The sequence below is a fragment of the Leucoraja erinacea genome, chromosome 25, assembly GCF_028641065.1.
Source record: "Leucoraja erinacea ecotype New England chromosome 25, Leri_hhj_1, whole genome shotgun sequence".
Classification (NCBI taxonomy): Eukaryota; Metazoa; Chordata; class Chondrichthyes; order Rajiformes; family Rajidae; genus Leucoraja; species Leucoraja erinaceus.
Genome location: NC_073401.1, coordinates 24,502,000 through 24,521,795, shown reverse-complemented (window position 1 = coordinate 24,521,795; position 19,796 = coordinate 24,502,000). Strand labels below are relative to the sequence as shown.

The 19,796-nt window shown below is 47.8% G+C and overlaps 1 protein-coding gene across 4 annotated transcripts in view; it reads left to right on the top strand.

Annotated features, from left to right (window-relative positions):
- Nucleotides 1-514: 514 nt before the first annotated feature.
- LOC129709123 (RNA-binding protein Musashi homolog 1-like) overlaps nucleotides 515-19,796 on the top strand; it is a 118,643-nt gene continuing 99,361 nt past the window's right edge. For 2 of the 4 annotated variants that reach the window (XM_055655245.1, XM_055655244.1), the window contains exons 1-4: nucleotides 515-651; nucleotides 1,014-1,054; nucleotides 1,500-1,581; nucleotides 1,843-1,927. In XM_055655245.1, coding sequence (XP_055511220.1) covers nucleotides 515-651; nucleotides 1,014-1,054; nucleotides 1,500-1,581; nucleotides 1,843-1,927 — 345 coding nt within the window. Of the gene's footprint in view, nucleotides 717-1,013; nucleotides 1,055-1,499; nucleotides 1,582-1,842; nucleotides 1,928-19,796 lie in introns of all 4 variants that reach the window. The other 2 variants (XM_055655247.1, XM_055655246.1) reach the window with 1 other exon arrangement.

Here is a 19,796-nt window from a genome sequence, read left to right as displayed (position 1 = left end):
GAGGAGGGAGAGGGATAGAGACAAGGGTGGGGGATGAGAGAGATGAGGAGAGAGGGGGAAGGGAGTGAGGGGGAAGGAGAGAGGGAAGGGTGAGAGATGAGGGGAGAGGGGGGGAAGGGAGAAAGATGGAGGAGAGGAAGGGAGAGAGGGAAGGAGAGAGAGATGAGGGGGGGGGGGAGAGGGAAGGAGAGATGGAAGGGGAGAGAGGAGAGAGATGAGGGGAGAGAGGGAAGGGAGAGGTGGAAGGGAGGAGATGGAAGGGAGAGAGGGGGGAAGGGAGAGAGGGGGAAGGGGGAGAGAGAGGGAAGGGAGGAGAGAAGAGGGTAAAGGGGGGAGAGGGAGGGAGGGGGAAGGAGAGAGAGAGGGAAGGAGAGGGCACAGAGCACAGAAGGCGGGCCCATGCCCGGAGACGGGGCGGGCGACTCCTCCTTTCGGTGGGAAGGAAGGAGGGGGACTGGGGGAGGAACGGGGGGGGTGAGAGGGAGGGAGGGGGGGGGGGGGTTCAGGCCGGGTCATGAAGAGCCGCTCGGCCGGGCTGCCCCTTCCCTCCCTCCCTCCCGCCAGTGACGATCCCTTGCTCCCCGCCACCCCCCCTCTGTGCATCCCTACCTCTGCGATACGGGCCCTTACTTGCCTGGCTGGGACTGGAAGGTAATGGAGGCGGACGCAAACCAAGCCAACTCGGTCCTCAGTACAGACTCACAGCACGATCCCTGGTACAGGAGCTCAAATCCAATTCATGTATTTAGTGTTTTTTTTAAACGAAAAAAAAAATCACAATTAATTCTTCATAATGAAACTTTAAAAAAATAGCAATTATTTGGGGATAACATGGTTCTGTGTAAAATTGTAGTGTTGGCTTTCAAAGGGTGGCTCGGGGTAACGGCCCAAGTTACTTTTTTTGTCTTTAACTGTGTATGTGTGTGTGAGGTGCCAACATGGCCGAATCCCGTGTCTGAGTAGTGTCTTTGTCTTTTTTTTTCCCCTCTCTCTCTTCTTCATATTTTTTTTAGCAAAATGTTCGTCGGGGGACTGAGCTGGCAAACCACGCAAGGTAAGGAGGGTCGACCTACACCTCTTTCCCCAAACTTTCCCCCTTTTTTATATATTAAAAAACCCAACTTCGGTTTAATTTTTTTTTATAAATTCGGTATAATTCTGTATATTCCCCCCCCCCCCATTTGTGTGTGTGTGTGTGTGTGTGCATACATATCGCTGTTACATTTTCTTTGAAACATAGTTTCCCCCCATTAGTTTAAACGTTAATCCTACTCTCCCCCCGTGGTTTTATTCATATAATTTGAGTGCTTTAATAATCTGATGCCGTTTGAGGCAGCGTTTATGCACTGGCTTTATGTTTAATTAAAGTCGTTAATACACCTTTGTTTAAAAAAAAACCACACACACACACACACACACACACACATTCTAGTGGCGACTGTTTTATCCCTGGTTCTGACTTGTTCCCTCTCGTCTCTCTTTTTTTTAAACTTTAACAGAAGGTCTGAAGGAATATTTCTGTAAATTTGGGGATGTAAAGGAGTGCATGGTGATGCGGGACCCTGTTACAAAACGATCAAGGTAAGGGAGCGAACACTGTTTCTCTTTTTGGTTGTTGTTGCAAACTTGGCTTTTTGAAATGAATGGACGGATGGATGCCTGGTATATGAAATCTAAAATCTCTCTCCTACTCCTTCCCCGTGTGTTCGGATTGCTACACGATGTATCGTTTCACCGACCCCATTCTGAGTGAACTCTCGCTGCTGCTGCTGCTGCTGTTGCTGGAACAACAACAACTAAATAAATAGTGAATCGCTTCTTTTTTTTGTAATTTTTTTTTAGAGGATTCGGCTTTGTCACTTTTGTTGACCAAACGGGCGTAGATAAAGTTCTGGCGCAACCGAGACACGAACTCGATTCTAAGACGGTAAGTGATTTGATTCTCTCCCGTCTTCCTCCCAGTGAATCGTGTGTGAGCAATGGCAGAGTTGTTGTGAGGTGGTGGTGTACGGGGCTGAGAACGGCCGAGGCCGGGTCAGATTTCTAGGTTTCGGATTGCTCCCCTTCCCCTCCTCCATCCCCCCCCCCCTCCTCCTTCACTCCCCCCACCTACTCCCTCCCCCCCCCCCCTCTCCCTCTCTCTTCTCCTCCCCCCCCCCCCTCCTCCTCCTCCTCCCCCCCTCTCCTCCTCCTCTCCCCCCCTCCCCCTCCCCTCTTGGCCCTTTCAAAGACACACCGAGACCACGTCATGTGTGTTTGTTTGCTCTCCAATTCAGGCATGTTGGTCCCAAGTTTTCCCAGTTTAGCAAAAACCCAGCTGTCTTAAATCGTGCAGTGTGTGGATCTGGGCAGAAACTAGGATTAGGAGTATGGAGGGGAGAGGGGTAGAGGAAAGAGTGGTGGTGGGCTGGGGGGGGGGGCTGGAGGAGAGCAGTGTGGAGGGAGGAGGGCTTGAAGAGGGTGGTGGGAGGGAGGGGGGGGGTTGGAGAAGAAGAAGAGTGAGGAGGGGGGGGGGGGGTTGGAGATAGGATGGGCAGGGGGTTGTGTGTGTGTGTGTGGTGGGGAGTGCATGATGAGAGGGAGAGGGGGGGGGGGCAGGAGGAGGGGAAGGAGCGTGTATGGAGAGGGGGGCCAGGTGGAGAGTGAGGGGTGTGTGGGACGGGGGGGGGACAGGGGGGGTGGGGCGTGAGAGAGTGAGAGAAAAGAGCACTTGGGTTCCCACAGCGACTATTGGCAAGGCACAGGAGGAGGAGGGAGGGGGGGGGGGAAGGGGGGGGTTAGGATCATAAATAGGTCAACACTCATTCATCCATTAGGACAACACTCTCTGCATTAAAAAAGATAACCGTCCATTGGCCGTAGAGGGGATCCAAGCCCCAGCTTTTGGATGCGAGTTTATTTGGAACAGATGAAGTTCAATCACTGTTGCAGCCCAGGGACTGATGCTATGTGTTGGTCAGTGGATGCAAGTCCAGATTAGTGTGTGTGTGTGACCGATCTGGAAGCAAAGGCACTTTCCTGGCAGATGTGGAGTGGGTTGGAGGCTTGTTTTCAGAACAGTTTCCCACAGCGACTATTGTCCCACCCAAGGAAACAGGAGGAGGAGGGAGGGGGGGGGGGGAAGGGGGGGTGGGTTAGGATCATAAATAGGTCAACACTCACTTCACCATTAGGACAACACTCTCTGCATTAAAAAAAGATAACCGGTCATTGGCCGTAGAGGGGGATCCAAGCCCAGCTTTTCCCATCACAAACTGCCTTCATGTTCAATCACAAATGCGAGTTTATTTGGAACAGATGAAGTTCATCACTTGTTTGCAGCCCAGGGACTGATGCTATGTGTTGTGGTCATTGGGACTGCAATTCCAGACGATCAGTGTGTGTGTGTGATTGTGTGTCAACCCCAACAGCGTCCGATCTGGAAGCAAAGGCACTTTCCTGGCAGATGTGGAAGTTGGATTGGGCAACACCAACCCAACATCAACGCATCAATCACACACTCAATCTGTTCCTTTTTTTCCAGAACACATTCACCTACTGTGCACACACAACCACTCTCAAAACACCCACCCCCCCCCCCAAACAGCAGGCCACAACCCTGCCCTGGTTCTACAAGGCACTTTTTTTTTTCACATGTTGAGTACTCAATCCTGGTCACTAAGCTACTTAGAGTGATGTTTCGGTGGTTGCTTCTAATCGGATTAAGCATCATCAGATAAAGTTTTTGAAGGTTTTGCATTCATTCATCATTGTCGCACCATCTTCACAATTTCACAACCACACTTCCACATGGCCGTTGCAGGGGGGACAAAGTTACTTCATTTCATACCTTTCAGCAGGTTCCGAACCATTTTGGACTACAAATTGAAGGTGGGTGGGGGGGGGGGGGGGGGTGACGAAGGGAGCGTGCAAATTGTTGTCCCTGTATCATTGGGCTCAAAGCTATTTCACCCCTCCCTCCCCCTGAATCTAGTATCATGTGGGTCGCACATACCAGGCTCCAGAGTGTGAGGGTGTGCAGTGGAGGTGATTTTGGTGGGGGGGGGGGTTCACAATTTCGGCTTCAAGATTTACAACATGTTGCACCACACATCAACATGACAATCAGGGAGAGGTTAGAAATCATAGAGACTATTGCAACTCGGTGCCCTTTAGTGTTAATCGTGTGTAGGAACCCAAACTGCAGGTCCTTAAATTCACAGATTATTCAAGGCACAAATGACTGGGGTCAGCTCATCTGAGGTGGCACAAAGGAATAGAATCAGCATATATAGGGGTGATTCATTCAGGCAACTCTCTGAAGCGGGAAGTGACATGGTTTCGGTGTCCTGTTTCCTCGCTCTCCATTATTTCCCTCCAAATCGGTTCAGAAGGCCCCATTTTTATCGGGGTCGAGGCCCTGGACAATTTTTATAGGCCCTTGTTCCATGTTCTTCACACATTCAATAAAAACACCACAACAACTTCCTTTGGCCCTGCAGAGTGTTTGTGGAGCACACTTGTTTGAGGAATTAGAATAGGTTCTGGGGGAGCGCCGTTGGTATTGCCCTGGACACAATTGTCCCTGGCACTTCCTTTGGCACTTAGAGTGTTTGTGGAGCACACTTCAGGAGCGCCGTGGGTTGTGGCATTGAACTGATTTGTGCTCTGTTCAGATTGTAGCCTGCGGAGCAGACGTTTATCCCGTTGAGCCAGGGTTGGTCTAGTGTTTGAAGTAGCTTTCGTGCAGCGCCACTACCTGCTCTTTGCCTTTTTCTAAAGCCCTTTTTTAATTATTCATCCAACATTCGTCCATTTGAGAGATGCCATTGAACGTGCTTCGAGGCAGTGCACTGCAACTCAACTTTTTAAAATATAAATACCTATAAACATATATAAATAGAGACACATGCTCTCTCTTTGATTGTGTTGTTGTCTTGTCGACATCCTCACTGGTCCTTCTATAGCCAGCCACTGGAACACAGTCCGTCCCCTGGATTTTGTTTCCTCGCCTCTGTGGCCATTTTATTTTGATGTCGGTCTGAGCTGAATCATTGGGTGGTGACGTGCTGTTTGTTCCAGGGGGAGTACCATGGCAGAATCTAATCCCAACCTACTCCGTGTGTCTGCTCTTTCCAGCTGCGCTTCCGAGATAATTGTCAGGAGCTTGAATCCGAGGTGGTGCCTGGGGGGGGGGAGGGGGGGGGCTTGTTTACCACTAAGTTACTGGGGTGGGCCACTTGACTTGAGATTAATTTAATTTGGCACTTTTTGTCTTTGAAGAGAGGGGTTGATTTTAATAAATTAGCTGTTGGTGAGAAGTCTCGTTTGATTGTATCGGATGCTGGAAAGTTAAACATGGATGGCACTCCGAGTCACTGGAAATTCAAGGTGTGTATTCCGTCCATGTGGGAAGTTCGGTTAGTGATGGGCGGTGTCAGTGGCTGGGTTAGTGAGCAGTTATGCTTTGATAACAGGTACAGAAAAATGCTGGAGAAACTCAGCGGGCGCAGCAGCATCTATGGAGCGAAGGAAATAGGCAACGTTTCGTCCCGAAACGTTGCCTATTTCCTTCGCTCCATAGATGCTGCTGCACCTGCTGAGTTTCTCCAGCATTTTTTGTGTACCTTTGATTTTCCAGCATCTGCAGTTCCTTCTTAAATGCTTTGATAACATCCTTGTGTATGAAGCCTTGGGCTTGCGTTTCATGAGGACCTGGGGATTTCAAAACGGGACACGGAGCATTATTTTCAATCTATCCTTGCTGGTCATGAATGTTTCATTGGCGGGACGGGCAGCATCTCTGGAGCGAAGAAATCGGTGACGTTTCGGGTCGAGACCCTTCTTTAGACTTCCTTCTCTCCAGAGATGCTGCCTGTCCCGCTGAGTTACTCCAGCATTTTGTGTCTACCTTCGGTTTAAACCAGCATCTGCAGTTCTTTCCGACACCTATTTAATTGTCGTATGTACTGGCAAGAGAACAATGAAATTCTGACTTGCAGCAGCACAACAGGACTGTAATTGCGTAGTGTGATGGGGTCCCACTGGTTCTACACTTGGCGGGTTGTTTATGAAGATGTTTTGAGATATGGGGGAAGGTAGATATTTACCGGGAATAAACAATAATAAAAGTATTTGTTGAGGCAGCATTTCTTACTCATTCCAACCTGTCTTCGAGGTGTAGTTGGCTGGCCTTCTCATCCAGTTGCAGTCTACATAATGAAATGATATCGGGCAGGGAGTTTGTGGCTTTCGATCCTGCATCAGGATGGGACTGAGTTTGAGTTTACTTGATTGTCACGTGTACCGAGGTAAAGTGAAAAGCCTTTGTTGTGTGATAACCAGTCAGCGGAAAGGCAATACATGATTACAGTTGAACCATCCACCGTGTACAGACACATGATGAAGTGAATAACGTTTAGTGCAAGATAAAGTCCAACCTGAGATAGTCCAAGGGTCTCCAATGAACTAGATCGTAGCTCTGGGTCGCTCTCTAATTGTTGATAGGACGCTTCAGTTGTCTGATAAAAGCTGGGAAGAAACTGTTCCTGACTCTGGAGGTGTGCGTTTTCACACTTCTGTGTATTTTATTCCCTGGTTGGAGCAGCATGTAAGGCAATGTGCCCACACTTGTCTCTCGGGAAGATGGAGTTCTGGATTGAGTGCTTCGAAGATTTACAAGGATGTTGTCAGGACTCAAGAGCTTGAGCTTGTAGGGAGAGGTTAGAAACATAGAAAATAGGTGCAGGAGAAGGCCATTCGGCCCTTCGAGCCAGCACCGCCATTCATTGTGATCATGGCTGATCGTCCCCTATCAATAACCCGTGCCTGCCTTCTCCCCATATCCCTTGATTCCACTAGCCCCTAGAGCTCTATCTAACTCTCTCTTAAATCCATCCGGTGATTTGGCCTCCACTGCCCTCTGTGGCAGGGAATTCCACAAATTCACAACTCTCTGGGTGAAAAAGTTTTTTCTCATCTCAGTCTTAAATGGCCTCCCTTTTATTCTAAGGTTGAGCAGGCTGGGCCTCCCTCCATTCCTTGGAGTGCAGGAGGATGAGGTTTGATCTTGTTGAAGTGTACAAAATCATGAGAGGAATGGTCTCTTGGCCAGAGAGTATCGAGAACCAGATGACATAGTTTTAAGGTGAAGCGGGGAAGCTTGAATGGGAACCTGAGGTTTAACCTTTTCACACAAGTTGTATGGAACAAGTTGCCAGAGGAGGTTGAGGCAGGGTCTATCATAACATTTAAGAAACAATGAGATGGGTACATGGCTAGGACCGGTTTAGAGGGATATGGGCCAAATGCAGGCAGATGGGACAAGTGTAGTTGGAGCATGTTGGTCAATGTGGGGAAGTTGGGCTGAAGGGCCTGTTTCAATGCTGTAGGACTCGGAGTGTGACTCTAAAAAGGTTCAGGTTTACCTTTGTCACAGCAACGAGGTCTAGTGAAAAACTTAGTTTTACATGCTATCCAATCAACTCGTATCGTACGATACAGAAATACTGTCAAGTCAAACTCAAGTACATTGGGTAGAGCAACAGAGAAGATGGGGAGTGCAGAATCTAGTTGTCAGCATTGTCTGTGGAACTGTTGCGTTGCATATTCCAATGTCCAAGGCTGGCTCTGAAGTACACGACAATAGTACACCTTGTATTTGAGGAAGCCCGTCTGTGGGCCACCAGTCAAATGTATGACTCCTTATTGGTGTGGGGCCTGTTATATTATAGCTGCATGTATGATTCTGTGCATCCAGAAATGCAGAGAGTATTCCATCACATTCCCGAATTGTCACTTGGAAGGAGAGGGAGAGACATTGAAGATTCAGGAGATGGATAAATTGCAATAAAGTACCAACCTTGGTCCTAGTAGCTACCAAATAAGTAGACTTATTTGTCTGTGAAAAGACACAGCATGTTGGAGTAACTCAACGGGTCGGGCAGCACCTCAGGACCACGTGGATAGGAATCGGTGTTCTCGAGAGATGCTGCCCGACTCGCTGAGTTACTCCAGCACTTTGTCTTTTTTTTTTCTTTAGTGTATCAGCACTTGCAGTTCCCTGTGTCTTCTTTTATTTGTCTGGCCCGTTCTCTAGATGACTGGTTTAATTGTAACACAATAGAACACCAAATTGCAGGTGGTTGGCCGGTGATGAAGGCGTGGATTTTTGACACTGTGAATGCTACCTTTTGCTCCTGTGATGGGAACAGTCAGGACATTCAACCCATCAGGTCTACTCCGCCATTCGATCATGGCTGATAGCGCTTGGGCCTGGCTGCCAAGTGGTACTGTGACCCTCAGTTGGAAGTGAACTCGTGCAAGACCACTGAATGTGCGGACAAGATCACGATGAAGTTGTTCAACCCCCATGGACTATTTTCCCTGGTGTCATCGTCCCTTTGGTTTTCCAAGCCAGTCCTCCCATCCCACTTGTTGTATTTGTCCCCTCGTTGTCCTTGTTTGGACACCGGGCTTGCATTGGACACATTGTGATGGAATCAGTGAGCTTTTCCTGTTGCCGAACTAACTGGCCACCAGAGTTTGTGACTAGATTTGTTCAGTTTAGAGATACAGTGTGGAAATAGGCCCTTCGGCCCATCGAGTCTACGCCAACCATCGATCACCCGTACACTAGCTCCATGCTATCCCACTTTTACTTCCACTCCCTGCACACGAGGGACAGTTTACAGAGGACCAATTGACCTACACACCTGCACGCCTTTGGGATGTGGGAGGAAACTGGAGCACTCGGAGAAGACACGCACTGTCACAGAGAAAATGTGCAAACTCCGCACAGACAGCACCCGAGGTCGGGATTGAACCTGGTGCTGTGAGGCAGCAGCTCTACCACTGTGCCGCCGTGCCACCCAAATGTGGCTGGTTTGTGGAAGCCTGTCCTTGTGTTGGCTTTTGAATTGCTTGGCCCTGACTGGAAACTGTCCTCTCTTCCAATTTAGCAAGTTTTGCTCCCTGTCTCCCAGTGCACTTGATGCTACGTTTGGCGTGCGGTTCTATACTTGCTGAGCATGAGCGAGACAACTTTATAGAGTTCAGAGTTCAGAGATACAATGTGGAAGCAGGCCCTTCGGCCCACCAAGTCCACCCCGACCAGCGATCGCCTGTACACTAGTTCAGAGTTAACCCAAGTTAACATCCTACACACTGGGGACAATTTACAGAAGCCAATTAACCTACAAACCAGCACGTCTTTGTGGTCTCGTGTAGAATGTGCAACCTCTGTACAGACAGCGCCCAAGGTCAGGATCGAACCCGGGTCTCTGGCGCTGTGAGGCAGAAGCTCCACCTTTGACTAACTAACTATTGGCTCAGTGGAGGAGTGAGTTTGTGGTGAGCAAAGAGATTGCTGATTTGTAATTGAATCCAGTTCTGCTGATAACTGAGCAATTGTGAAAGGCTTTGAATTCCGAGTTGCTGGATCAGTTGCTTATTATTTTCCACCTGGCACTGTAGAGGGACATGAAGGTGTGGAACCTCCTGGGTGTGGAGGTGGGACTTGGTGTCTCCATGGACTAGGGCTGTATGGTTCACTTCACCAGCGCAGTCTGCAACTGGTAGATAGATGATCTGCGGTGAGGTCACATTGAACTAGTGTTTGTTCCCAGTCCACCTGCTGCAAGCCCAGTGGGAACTAGTGAATGTTCGAAGATCTGCCTTTTGGGTCGTCCTCAAACAACCTTCTTTGTTGCCACTTTAGTTTAGTTTAGAGATACAGCGCGCAAACGGGGCCCCTTCAGCGCACCAAGTCCGTGCCGACCAGCGATCCCCGTTCACTAACACTACCCCGCACACACTAGGGACAATTTGTAAACATTTCCAAAGCCAATTAGCCTACAAACCTGAAGGCAGGTACAGGATACTGAGTTGGATGATCAGCCATGATCATATTGAATGGCGGTGCAGGCTCGAAAGGCCGAATGGCCTACTCCTGCACCTATTTTCTTTGTTTCTATGTCCGTCTTTGGAGCGTGGGAGGAAAGCAGAGCACCCGGGGAAAACTCGCATGGTCGCGGGGAGAACTTAAACTCAGTACAGACAGCACCCGTGGTCAGGATCGATCCTGGGTCTCTGGCGCTGTGAGGCAGCAACATCTACCATTGCGTCACCGTGCTGCTGCTGTTTGATGTAGTGGGAAGTGCTGAGGTGGTGGGCGGGAGGGGGAAGGTTTCCATGTCTGGGTGGAAAACAGAAGGCATACAACTGTTTGGTTTTAGCTCGGGCCTCTGAAGACATTAAATCTCTTTCCCAAGGCCTCATTACACACGTGCCAGTCCTCCTTGTGTTCTTGTCCTGGCAGTGTTAGCTTGATGGATACTGGAGAATCAACCCTCCCACGACAGATTTTTCTCCAGATAATAAATGAAAAGGCCTGGATGAAGTGGCTGGGTAAACTGTATCTTACTGACAGGGTCATCTTTGTTGCACCTGCATTCATTTTCCTGTGATTTATTAGGGTGTCAATGAGGCAGATTGTCACTGGGGATTAAGCTGAACTCCAACCTAAGGTCATTAAAAAAAAAACCTGTCACATTGCATATCGATATAAGTCGACGTAAGCCTTTTAATAGCCTAGTCAGGAGATGTTGCCAATTGTCCTTGAGAAAACCCTCACAACCCTTAAGCAAACTTTGAATCGCGTTATTTTTGTGCTCCTTTTTGAAGCAGCGTCTATCCAAATAATTTGGCAAATCTAAAAACAAATTAAATGCTCAACAATTCACTCCATCCAATATCAGAGCCAGTTTGTTTATTGACTACACTGCCCTGTAATCACATTGAGTTTCCTGAAAGCTTTGGGATTTGAAGGATGATATGGTGGATTATAATCTTATTTACCTGCTGGGACTGAGCGATCTCCCAGACATCACAACCCACTGTGAAGGGATCGACGCCCTGTGCTTATAGATCTGTTGACCAGGTTGATGGATGGGGCAAACTGTCCCATTGTTCACTTCATGCTTCCATTCCCCTCAATCCTGACTAGCTCGTGTCTGAACAGGAGAACTTCTTGCAATTTTCTTCCACCCTAGTTAATATCTCGCTGGTTGCTGGTGGTTTTAAGGGCCCAGAGTCAAGATGAGGCCTTAGTAGGTGCTGTGGTCAAGGGGAAAGCAATTGGCCTCGTCTTGCTCTATGGCACCCCCTACTGTACGCTGGTTGAACATCAAGTTCTGACTGTGTTGTGATGACCTTCAGCTTGTCACGGTTCATGCACAATTCGTTCTTTTTTTGTAAAAGTCCAAGACTACAGTTTTTAGTTAAAGCTCAATATGAGGCTAGAAGCTCAAATTGAGTTGGAGCTCTGAAAGCTAGCGGAGTCCAGGGATACGGGGGGAAGGCAGGAACGGGGTACTGATTGTGGATGGTCAGCCATGATCACACTGGCTCGAAGGGCCTAACAATGGCCTGTTACCAATAACTCCTGCACCTATTGTCTATTGAGGCCCAGGAGCTAGGAGCAAACCTCATTGGAGATCGTGGGTGCTGCTACTAAACTCATTTGTACCCTTAAAGCTAATTTTTTTATAAGAAATGTAGATATAATAGTGATTTTGTCCGTTGGCATTGATAAATGCTAAATGATTTGGATTTTATTCCTTTCAATGAGAATTTAATCTCGTCTGATGAATGACAGCTGTTTTTACATTAAAACTTGAGTAATATCTTTGAACTGAAAATTTTGTGTTCAGATTTTCTTTCTCATTCAATTGAATTTTAAGACTATACGCTTATTGGTTTACTAGCAGAGTTGTGGTTGGTGGGGGGAGGATAATTTTCATGGTGGAATCTCTGGTCCACATCTGCTGGGGATGGAGCCAACACTGACTAGGAAGAGAAATGGCAGGTGGAATTGTATCATGACAAAGAAGGTGATAGATTCTAGTATGATTAATGTTGTTAAGTTTATTATGGTCATATGTACCGAGGTACAGTCAAAAAAACGTTTTATTGCAGTCAGCCGAAAGATTACATGATTACAATCGAGGCATCCACAGTGTACTGATACAGGATAAAGGGGATAACATATTGTGCAAGGCAAAATCCGATTAAAGATAGCCCCACGATGGTAGCTCAGGGTGTACACATTCATTGGAAACAAGGAACTGTAGATCTTGGTATACCATTAAAAAAATACAGTGTTGGAGTAACTCAGCGGGTCGGGCAGCATCTCTGGAGAACACGGATAGGTGACCTTTCAGGCTGGGACCTCCTTTAAGAAGGGTCTCTGGACCTGAAATATCATCTATCCATGTTCTCCAGAGATGCTGCCTGATCTGCTAAGTTACTCCAGTACCTTGTGTCCTTTTGGTTTTTATACACATTGTACAGTAGAACATTAAGACCCACTGAAGCACGAAGGAATTGTTGTGCCCGTGAGCGAGGGGCCTTGTAGGCAGCAGTCTCACCGGTAGATAAGGTGGTGAAGAGAAGAGGGCATCGTGGATACTTGGCACCATTAGCCACCACATGGAATGTAAGAGGAAAGAGATGATGATACTACTAGGTAACATGTTAGTTGGGCCACAACTGGTGGACTGGGTGCAATTCTGATTGTACTCGTGTTGTGTTCAGTACAACTAGAGGAGGTGCAGAGGAGATCCAACCAGGAGTATTTTCTCCATGGTGAGAGACTGGATAGGATTAGTTTGTTTTCCTACATGAGAGATAGGAGTAGAATAAGGCCATTCGGCCCATCAAGTCTACTCTGGCCATTTGATCACGGTCGCTCTATCTCTCCCTCCTAACCCCATAGAAACTACATTGGTGCAGAGGAGGCTGAGCTGAGACATGCATCAGGTGTATAATAGTATGAGAGGCAGAGATAATATAGATACTGAGGATCTAGTTCCCTTCCCCAATAGCTCAGGTGTTTGTCATCATGGGGCTTGGGATTAAGGTGAGGGATAAGAGATTTAGAGCAGCTTTGAGGAAGAATATGCTTTTAACTGCACAACACTGCCATGGTAGAATTGCTGCCCTATAGCCCCACAGACCAGGGTTCGATCCTGACCACGGGTGCTGGTTACATTTAGTAGTTACTCCAACACTGTCCTTGTGTTCTCCCTGTGATCACACAGGTTTCCTCCAGGTGAAACATTGAAACACAGAAAATAGTTGCAAGAGTAGGCCATTCGGTCCTTCGAACCAGCACCGCCATTCAATATGGTCACGGCCGATCACCCAAAATCTGTCCCCCTTCCCGCTTTCTCCCCATATCCCTGGATTCCGTTAGCCTGGAGTGCTCCGGTTTCCTCTCACACTCCAAAGGCGTACCGACCATGTTGCAGGTTAATTGGCTTCAGTACAATTGTAAGTTGTTCCCGGTGTGTCAGGTTGTGCTAGTGCACGGGTTTATCGCAGGTTGGCGTAGACTCCGTGTACCGGAGGGCCTGTTTCCACGCCGTATCTCTGAAGTCTGATGGTATAAGATAAGGGATAGGAAATTGTGAGCAGATTTGAGGAAGAATATTTTTTACCCAGAATGTGTTTGAAATCAAACAAGTTAACAGAGAGGATGAATGGGCCAGGTGAAAGGCTCTTGTAATGGTTAAGGGTTTAGTTTAGGGTGGAAACAGGCCCTTCGGCCCACCAAGTCCACACTGACCAATGATCCGCGCACATTACCACCACACACACACACACACACGGGTCAATTTTTACATTTTATACCAAGCCAATTAAATCTGAATCTGAATCTGATTAACCTACAAACCTGTACGTCCTTGGAATGTGGGAGATCTCGGAGAAAACCCACGCAGGTTACGGATGAGAAGGCACAAACTCCGCACGCACAAGCACCCGTAGTCGGGATCGAACCCGGGTCTCTGGTGCTGTAAGGCAGCCTCTCTACCGCTGCGTCACCATGCTGCTCTTTAAACATCAACACCATGATCCTGAGCTGGATGTGTGAAAATGGAATTGGCATAGATAGATAGGCCCTTTGGCTTGCATAGACATGATGGGCCGAAGTCCCTGCTTTGTCAATCTGTTTTGACAATTTACTTTAACCCGGGCACCTGCTACTGCCTGGGAATGTAAGGTGAAACGGTTTCTACATATCCCAGAGGCCACGGGTCTTTATGCATTATCCCCCGTGTTCTTGTGCCTATGGTAACACTGTGCGAGCTGATTAAACAGTTTCTTCATCCACAAAAGGAAATCCTATTCTAAATACCAAGAGTCCAAAACCTGTTTGTTTTATCAAGCAGAGCTTAACAATAATCGGCTAAACCTCCACTCGGGTTTGAGATAGGGAGATTGTTTCACGCTGCTGAGAGATTGTAATCAGAAAGGGTCGCTTTCCAAAAATGAATAATATTGCTGTGGTTTACTGAATGTGTTGCAAGCTGGGTTAACCTGGACAAGCACACGCCAGGCTCTTTGACCCACTATGTTAGTGTGGAACACAAAGCCAAGTTAAAGTAATCTCCTCTGCCTGCACGTGATCTGTATCCCAACATTCCCTGCATATCTCTGCTTATCTAAAAGCCTCTTAAATGCCACCGTCATGTCTGCCTCCACCATCACCCCTGGCAGCGCGCTCCAAGCACTCTGTTTCTAAATAAAAAACACTTGTCTCGCACATCTCCTTAAAGCTCTCACCTTAAAGTTCTGCCTAAAAGCTTTGACATTTCCATCCTGGGGGGGAAACGGGTTCTATACCTATCATAGTTTTATCTACTTCCGTGGGAATTCCCCTCGGCCTCCAGCTCTCCAGACAAAACAATCTCAAATTTGTCCAACCTCTCTTTACAGCTGATATCCTTTTGGTAAACCTAGCCTGTACTCTCTTCAAAGCCACGTCCTTCCTGCAATGGAAGGCACAGCGGCACAGTGGTAGAGTTGCGGGTTCGACCCTGACTGTCGGTACAGAGTTTGTTTGTCCTCCCCTTGACCTAAATGGGTTTTATCCGGGTGCTCCGGTTTCCTCTCGCACTCCAAATACGTACAGGTTTGCAGGTTACTTGTAAGTTGTCCCTCGTGTGCGTGGGATAGTCTTGGTGTGCGGGGATCGCTGGTCGGCGAGGACTCGTCGGGCCGAAGGGCCTGTTTCCGCGCTGTATCTCCAAACTAGACTCCATGCAATACTCCAAATGCACCCTAGCCAGAGTCTTATAAAGCTGCAACTAGACTTCCAGACTTTTGTGCTCAATGCCTGACTGATGAAGGCTAGCATACCACAAGCCTTCTTTAGAAGTCTGAATAAGGGTCTCAACCCGAAATGTCACATAGAAACATAGAAAATAGGTGCAGGAGTAGGCCATTCGGCCCTTCGAGCCTGCACTGCCATTCAATATGATCATGGCTGATCATCCAACTCAGTTATTCTTATTCCTTTTCTCCAGATATCTGATCCGCTGAGTTGCTCCAGCTTTTTGTGTCTACCTTCTTTGCCACTGTAGCTTGAGTTGCGACTCTCAGGAAGTTATGGACTTGGACAGCAAGATCCCTCTGTACATCAATGCTGTAAAGGGACTTGCTCTTTCCCTGCATTTGGCCATCACAAGTTATAGGGGTAGAATTTGGCCCATCGAGTCTATTCTGCCATTCAATCATCACTAATCGATGCCACCTAATCCCATTTTCCTGCCTCCTGCCCATATCCATTGACACCCGTTCTAATCAAGAACTTGTCTATCTGTGCCTTAAAGTGCAACGCCTCACACTTGCTCAAATTGAATTCCATCTACCATTTCTCCACCCCTTGCTGTAGCTAATCTCTATCCCGCTGTATATTTTGACTGTCTGCAGCTCCACCAATGTTGGTGTTGTCATTGTTTACATTCAGGCTGGAATATTCATGCAGCGGTGTGACATTTAGTCCGCTTTGACCACACATAATGCGATCTCAGAAATCCAGATTATATTGTTGGGCAAAATGAAGTATGCAAACTTGCATTTAAAAGGAGCTGCTTTTGTTTCTCCGAGACCGCGTGTTTACAGGCAAATAAGGAAAAGGAGACTGGAGGTAATGGCACGGCAAAGCTGGGAGCTAGTATGGACCAGATGGACGACATGGCTTCCTTCTGTGTCATTGCTGGGCTTTAGAGAGACTGCACAGAAACAGGCCCTTCGGCCCACCGAGCTGCGATCTCCTAGCACTATCCTATATACACTAGGGCCAATTTACATTTTGACCAAAGCCAATTAACCTACAAACCTGAATGTCTTTGGAGTTTGGGAGGAAACTGGAGCACTCAGAGAAATCCCACACAGTCACATGGAGAACGTGCAAACTCTTTACAGACAGCGATCGTAGCCAGGATTGAACCCGGGTCTCTGGTGCTATAAGGTAGCAACTCGACCACTGCGCCACCGTGCTTCCCCCTTTACCGATTTGTATTTAGCTACGAATCCTCAGCAGTTGTGCTAAACTGGTATCAGGTAAACATGCGTTAGTGTTGGCTTGTCCATGTGGCCTCCGTTCTATTGGAGTCCCAGGAAAGAGCGGCTAATCCACATCCTGCCCATGATGTCCCCACGTGTGCAGTGATCACCAGATTGTCACCTGCAGTGTTCAAAGTGTAAACAGACCAACTTTTCATCTAGGGCTAGTTTAGTTTATAGATAGTGCGGAAACAGGCCCTTCGGCCCACCAGGCCCGTACCGACCAGCGATGCCTGTGCACCAGCACTATCCCTCACACTATGAACAAATTAAAAAAAAATGTTTTCACCGAAGCCAATTAACCTACAAACCTGCACGTCTTTGGAGAGTGGGAGGAAACCGGAGCGCTCGGCGAAAAACCCACACGGTCACAGCGAGAACGTACAAACTCCACACAGACAGCACCCATAGTCAGGATCGAACCCGGGTCTCTGGCGTTGTAAGGCAGTAATTCTACTGCTGCTCCACGTTGCATGGTTAATATCTTAAAAGTACTGCTGGGCCAACTCAACGAGTTGTGTCGGGACTATTCAACCCTGTGGCAGGCGACTTGACCCAAAACCCAGGTCCGATCCTGACTACGGGTGCTGTCTGTATGAAGTTTGCACGTTCTCCCTGTGACCGTTATTGTTATATACTCGTACCAACTGCCGTTATATACAGTTATTACTGATCTAAACAGATACAGTTTAGTTTATTGTCATGTGTACCAAGGTACAGTGAAAAGCTTCTTGTTACCTGCAATCGCTTCACCCCCTCCGTTCTTCCAGCAGAGTTGATACAGATTCCAGCGTCTGAGGTTGTGCTGGCGTGGCCATTTGGAATGTATTTGGATTTCTACTGTTTTCCCTGCTCTGCAGAAGGTCAGAAGCCCTTTGGAGCTGTTGTGGCCATAGTTGAGAGGGTTTGTTGATGAGGGTTTGGATTAATGTGGAGCAGATTAAAATTATTAAGAGTTTGGACGCAGTAGACACAGGAAACTTGTTCCCGATGTTGGGGCAGTCCAGAATCAGAGGCCGTAGGGGTAAGCCAATTAGAACGGAGATGAGGAAAAACTTTTTCACACAGAGGGTTGTGAATCTGTGGAATTCTCTTCAGAAGGTGGCGGAGGCCAATTCTCTGTATGCTTTCAAGAGAGAATTGGATAAGGCTCTTAAAGATAGCGGAGTCAGGGGATACGGGGAAAAGGCAGGAACGGGGTACTGATTGTGGGTGATCAGCTGTGATCACAATGAATGGCGGTGCTGGCTCGAATGGCCAGCCTACTCCTGCACCTATTGTCTATTGTACAGATGAGTCATTGTCTAATTGAACAGTGAGGCTGGTGTGTGTGGTTGGTTGAATGACTACTCTTGCTTCAAAGGCCGATGCTATATTCCATCTGCTGACCCTGCTAAATCCAACACACTTGGACTCTCGAGCCCTTCTACACTGTACCATGTGATAGAGGAGGAATGTGTCTGTTGATCACCTCAGACCTGACTAAAAAATGGATGTTGTGGGGAATTGCTTGCCGTCTATTCGAAATTCCCGGTGCTGTTTTTAGGAATGCAGGAACTTTTGAATCCTGACGGAACCTGGTCAGAACCATTGGCTGAGTGCTGCATGCCTTGGGTGAGATGGTTCAGCTTGTGGATAAGAATCACAGGGGGCCTTCTGTGAAGCGATGCCCAGCAAGACTACTCAGCAGGATTTGGTCTTTGAATTCAATGCATGTGTTGTAGCCCTTGATACCAGAGCAAAGTGGGACAACCAACAGCAGTTGGTACGAGTAACCAGCAATAGATTCGTGGAGGAGAAACAAAACTGCAGGCTCTGGTTTATACCAGAGAGATGGACACAAAGTACTGGAGTAGCTCAGCGGGCCAGGCAGCATCTCTGGAGAAAAAGGATGGGTGACGTTTCAAAACTTCACACGTCCTATTTCTCCAGAGATGCTGCCTGACCCGCTGACCTACTCCAACACTTTGTTGTCTGTAATAGATTCTAGGATATCTCTGGTCATTTTGGGCCAGGGTGACATCAGATGCTGAAGCCCATTTGGGATCTGTAAACAAATGTTATTGTTGTTCCTGGGTACAGAGGAGATTTACTAGAATGTTGCCTGGGTTTCAGCAACTAAGTTACAGAGAAAGGTTGAACAAGTTAGGTCTTTATTCTTTGGAGCGCAGAAGGTTAAGGGGGTCTTGATAGAGGTCTTTAAAATGATGAGAGGGATAGACAGAGTTGACGTGGATAAGCTTTTCCCACTGAGAGTAGGGAAGATTCAAACAAGAGGACATGACTTGAGAATTAAGGGACAGAAGTTTAGGGGTAACATGAGGGGGAACTTCTTTACTCAGAGAGTGGTGACTGTGTGGAATGAGCTTCCAGTGAAGGTGGTGGAGGCAGGTTCGATTTTATCATGTAAAAATAAATTGGATAGTTATATGGACGGGAAAGGAATGGAGGGTTATGGTCTGAGTGCAGGTAGATGGGACTAGGGGAGAATACGTGTTCGGCACGGACTAGAAGGGCCGAGATGGCCTGTTTCCGTGCTATAATTGTTATATGGTTATATTGAGGCAGCACTCGCCCCATCCGTTCCCCATGTCAGTGAAGCTTTGTGGTACAGTGAAGCTTTGTGAGACCCAGGTTCGATCCTGACTATGGGTGCTGTGTGATAATTTCAGTCGGATCAGTGTCATAGACCTTGTTGGTGTATCTCATCAACCCCTCATCCTCATTACTTTCCTCTGCCACCCCATTTTCTGACCTCTGAACCGGGGATTTTGGAATGATGCCGTCTGTGAAACTGCTGCCTCGCACTGCTCCAGAGACCCAGGTTCGATCCACATCTTGGGTCCTATCTGCGTAGAGTTTGCACATCCTTTCTGTTACTGTGTGGGTTTCCTCCTGTCCTCCAGGTTCTCGTGTCCAAAGGCCACGTGGGTTGGTGGATTAATTAACACCCGTAAAATTGCCCCCCAGTGTGGCGGTTACAGCCAGTGGGTGGGAAGAACTGCCCCTATGTTCTCTTGCAGTAACCTACACTGTATGTGTTTGTGTGTTGAGGCAGAGAACATTAAGGCAGTACAAGTATCTAGAAGTGAAGCAAGATGTAGGGTTATAGGGAGACGGATGAGACTGATTGACTGTAGACTATGGAGATACAGCATGGAAACAGGCCCTTCGGCGCATCGAATCTACGCCGATCACGCATACACTAACACTATCCTATACACTCGCGACAATTTTATAACTTACCAAAGCCAATTAACCTACAAACCTGAAGTGTGGGAGGAAACCGGAGCACCCGGAGAAAACCCACGTGGTCACAGGGAGAATGTGCAAACTCCATACAGACAGCACCCGTAGTCGGGACCGAACCTGGGTCTTTGGCGCTGTAAGGCAGCGAGCAGCTTTAT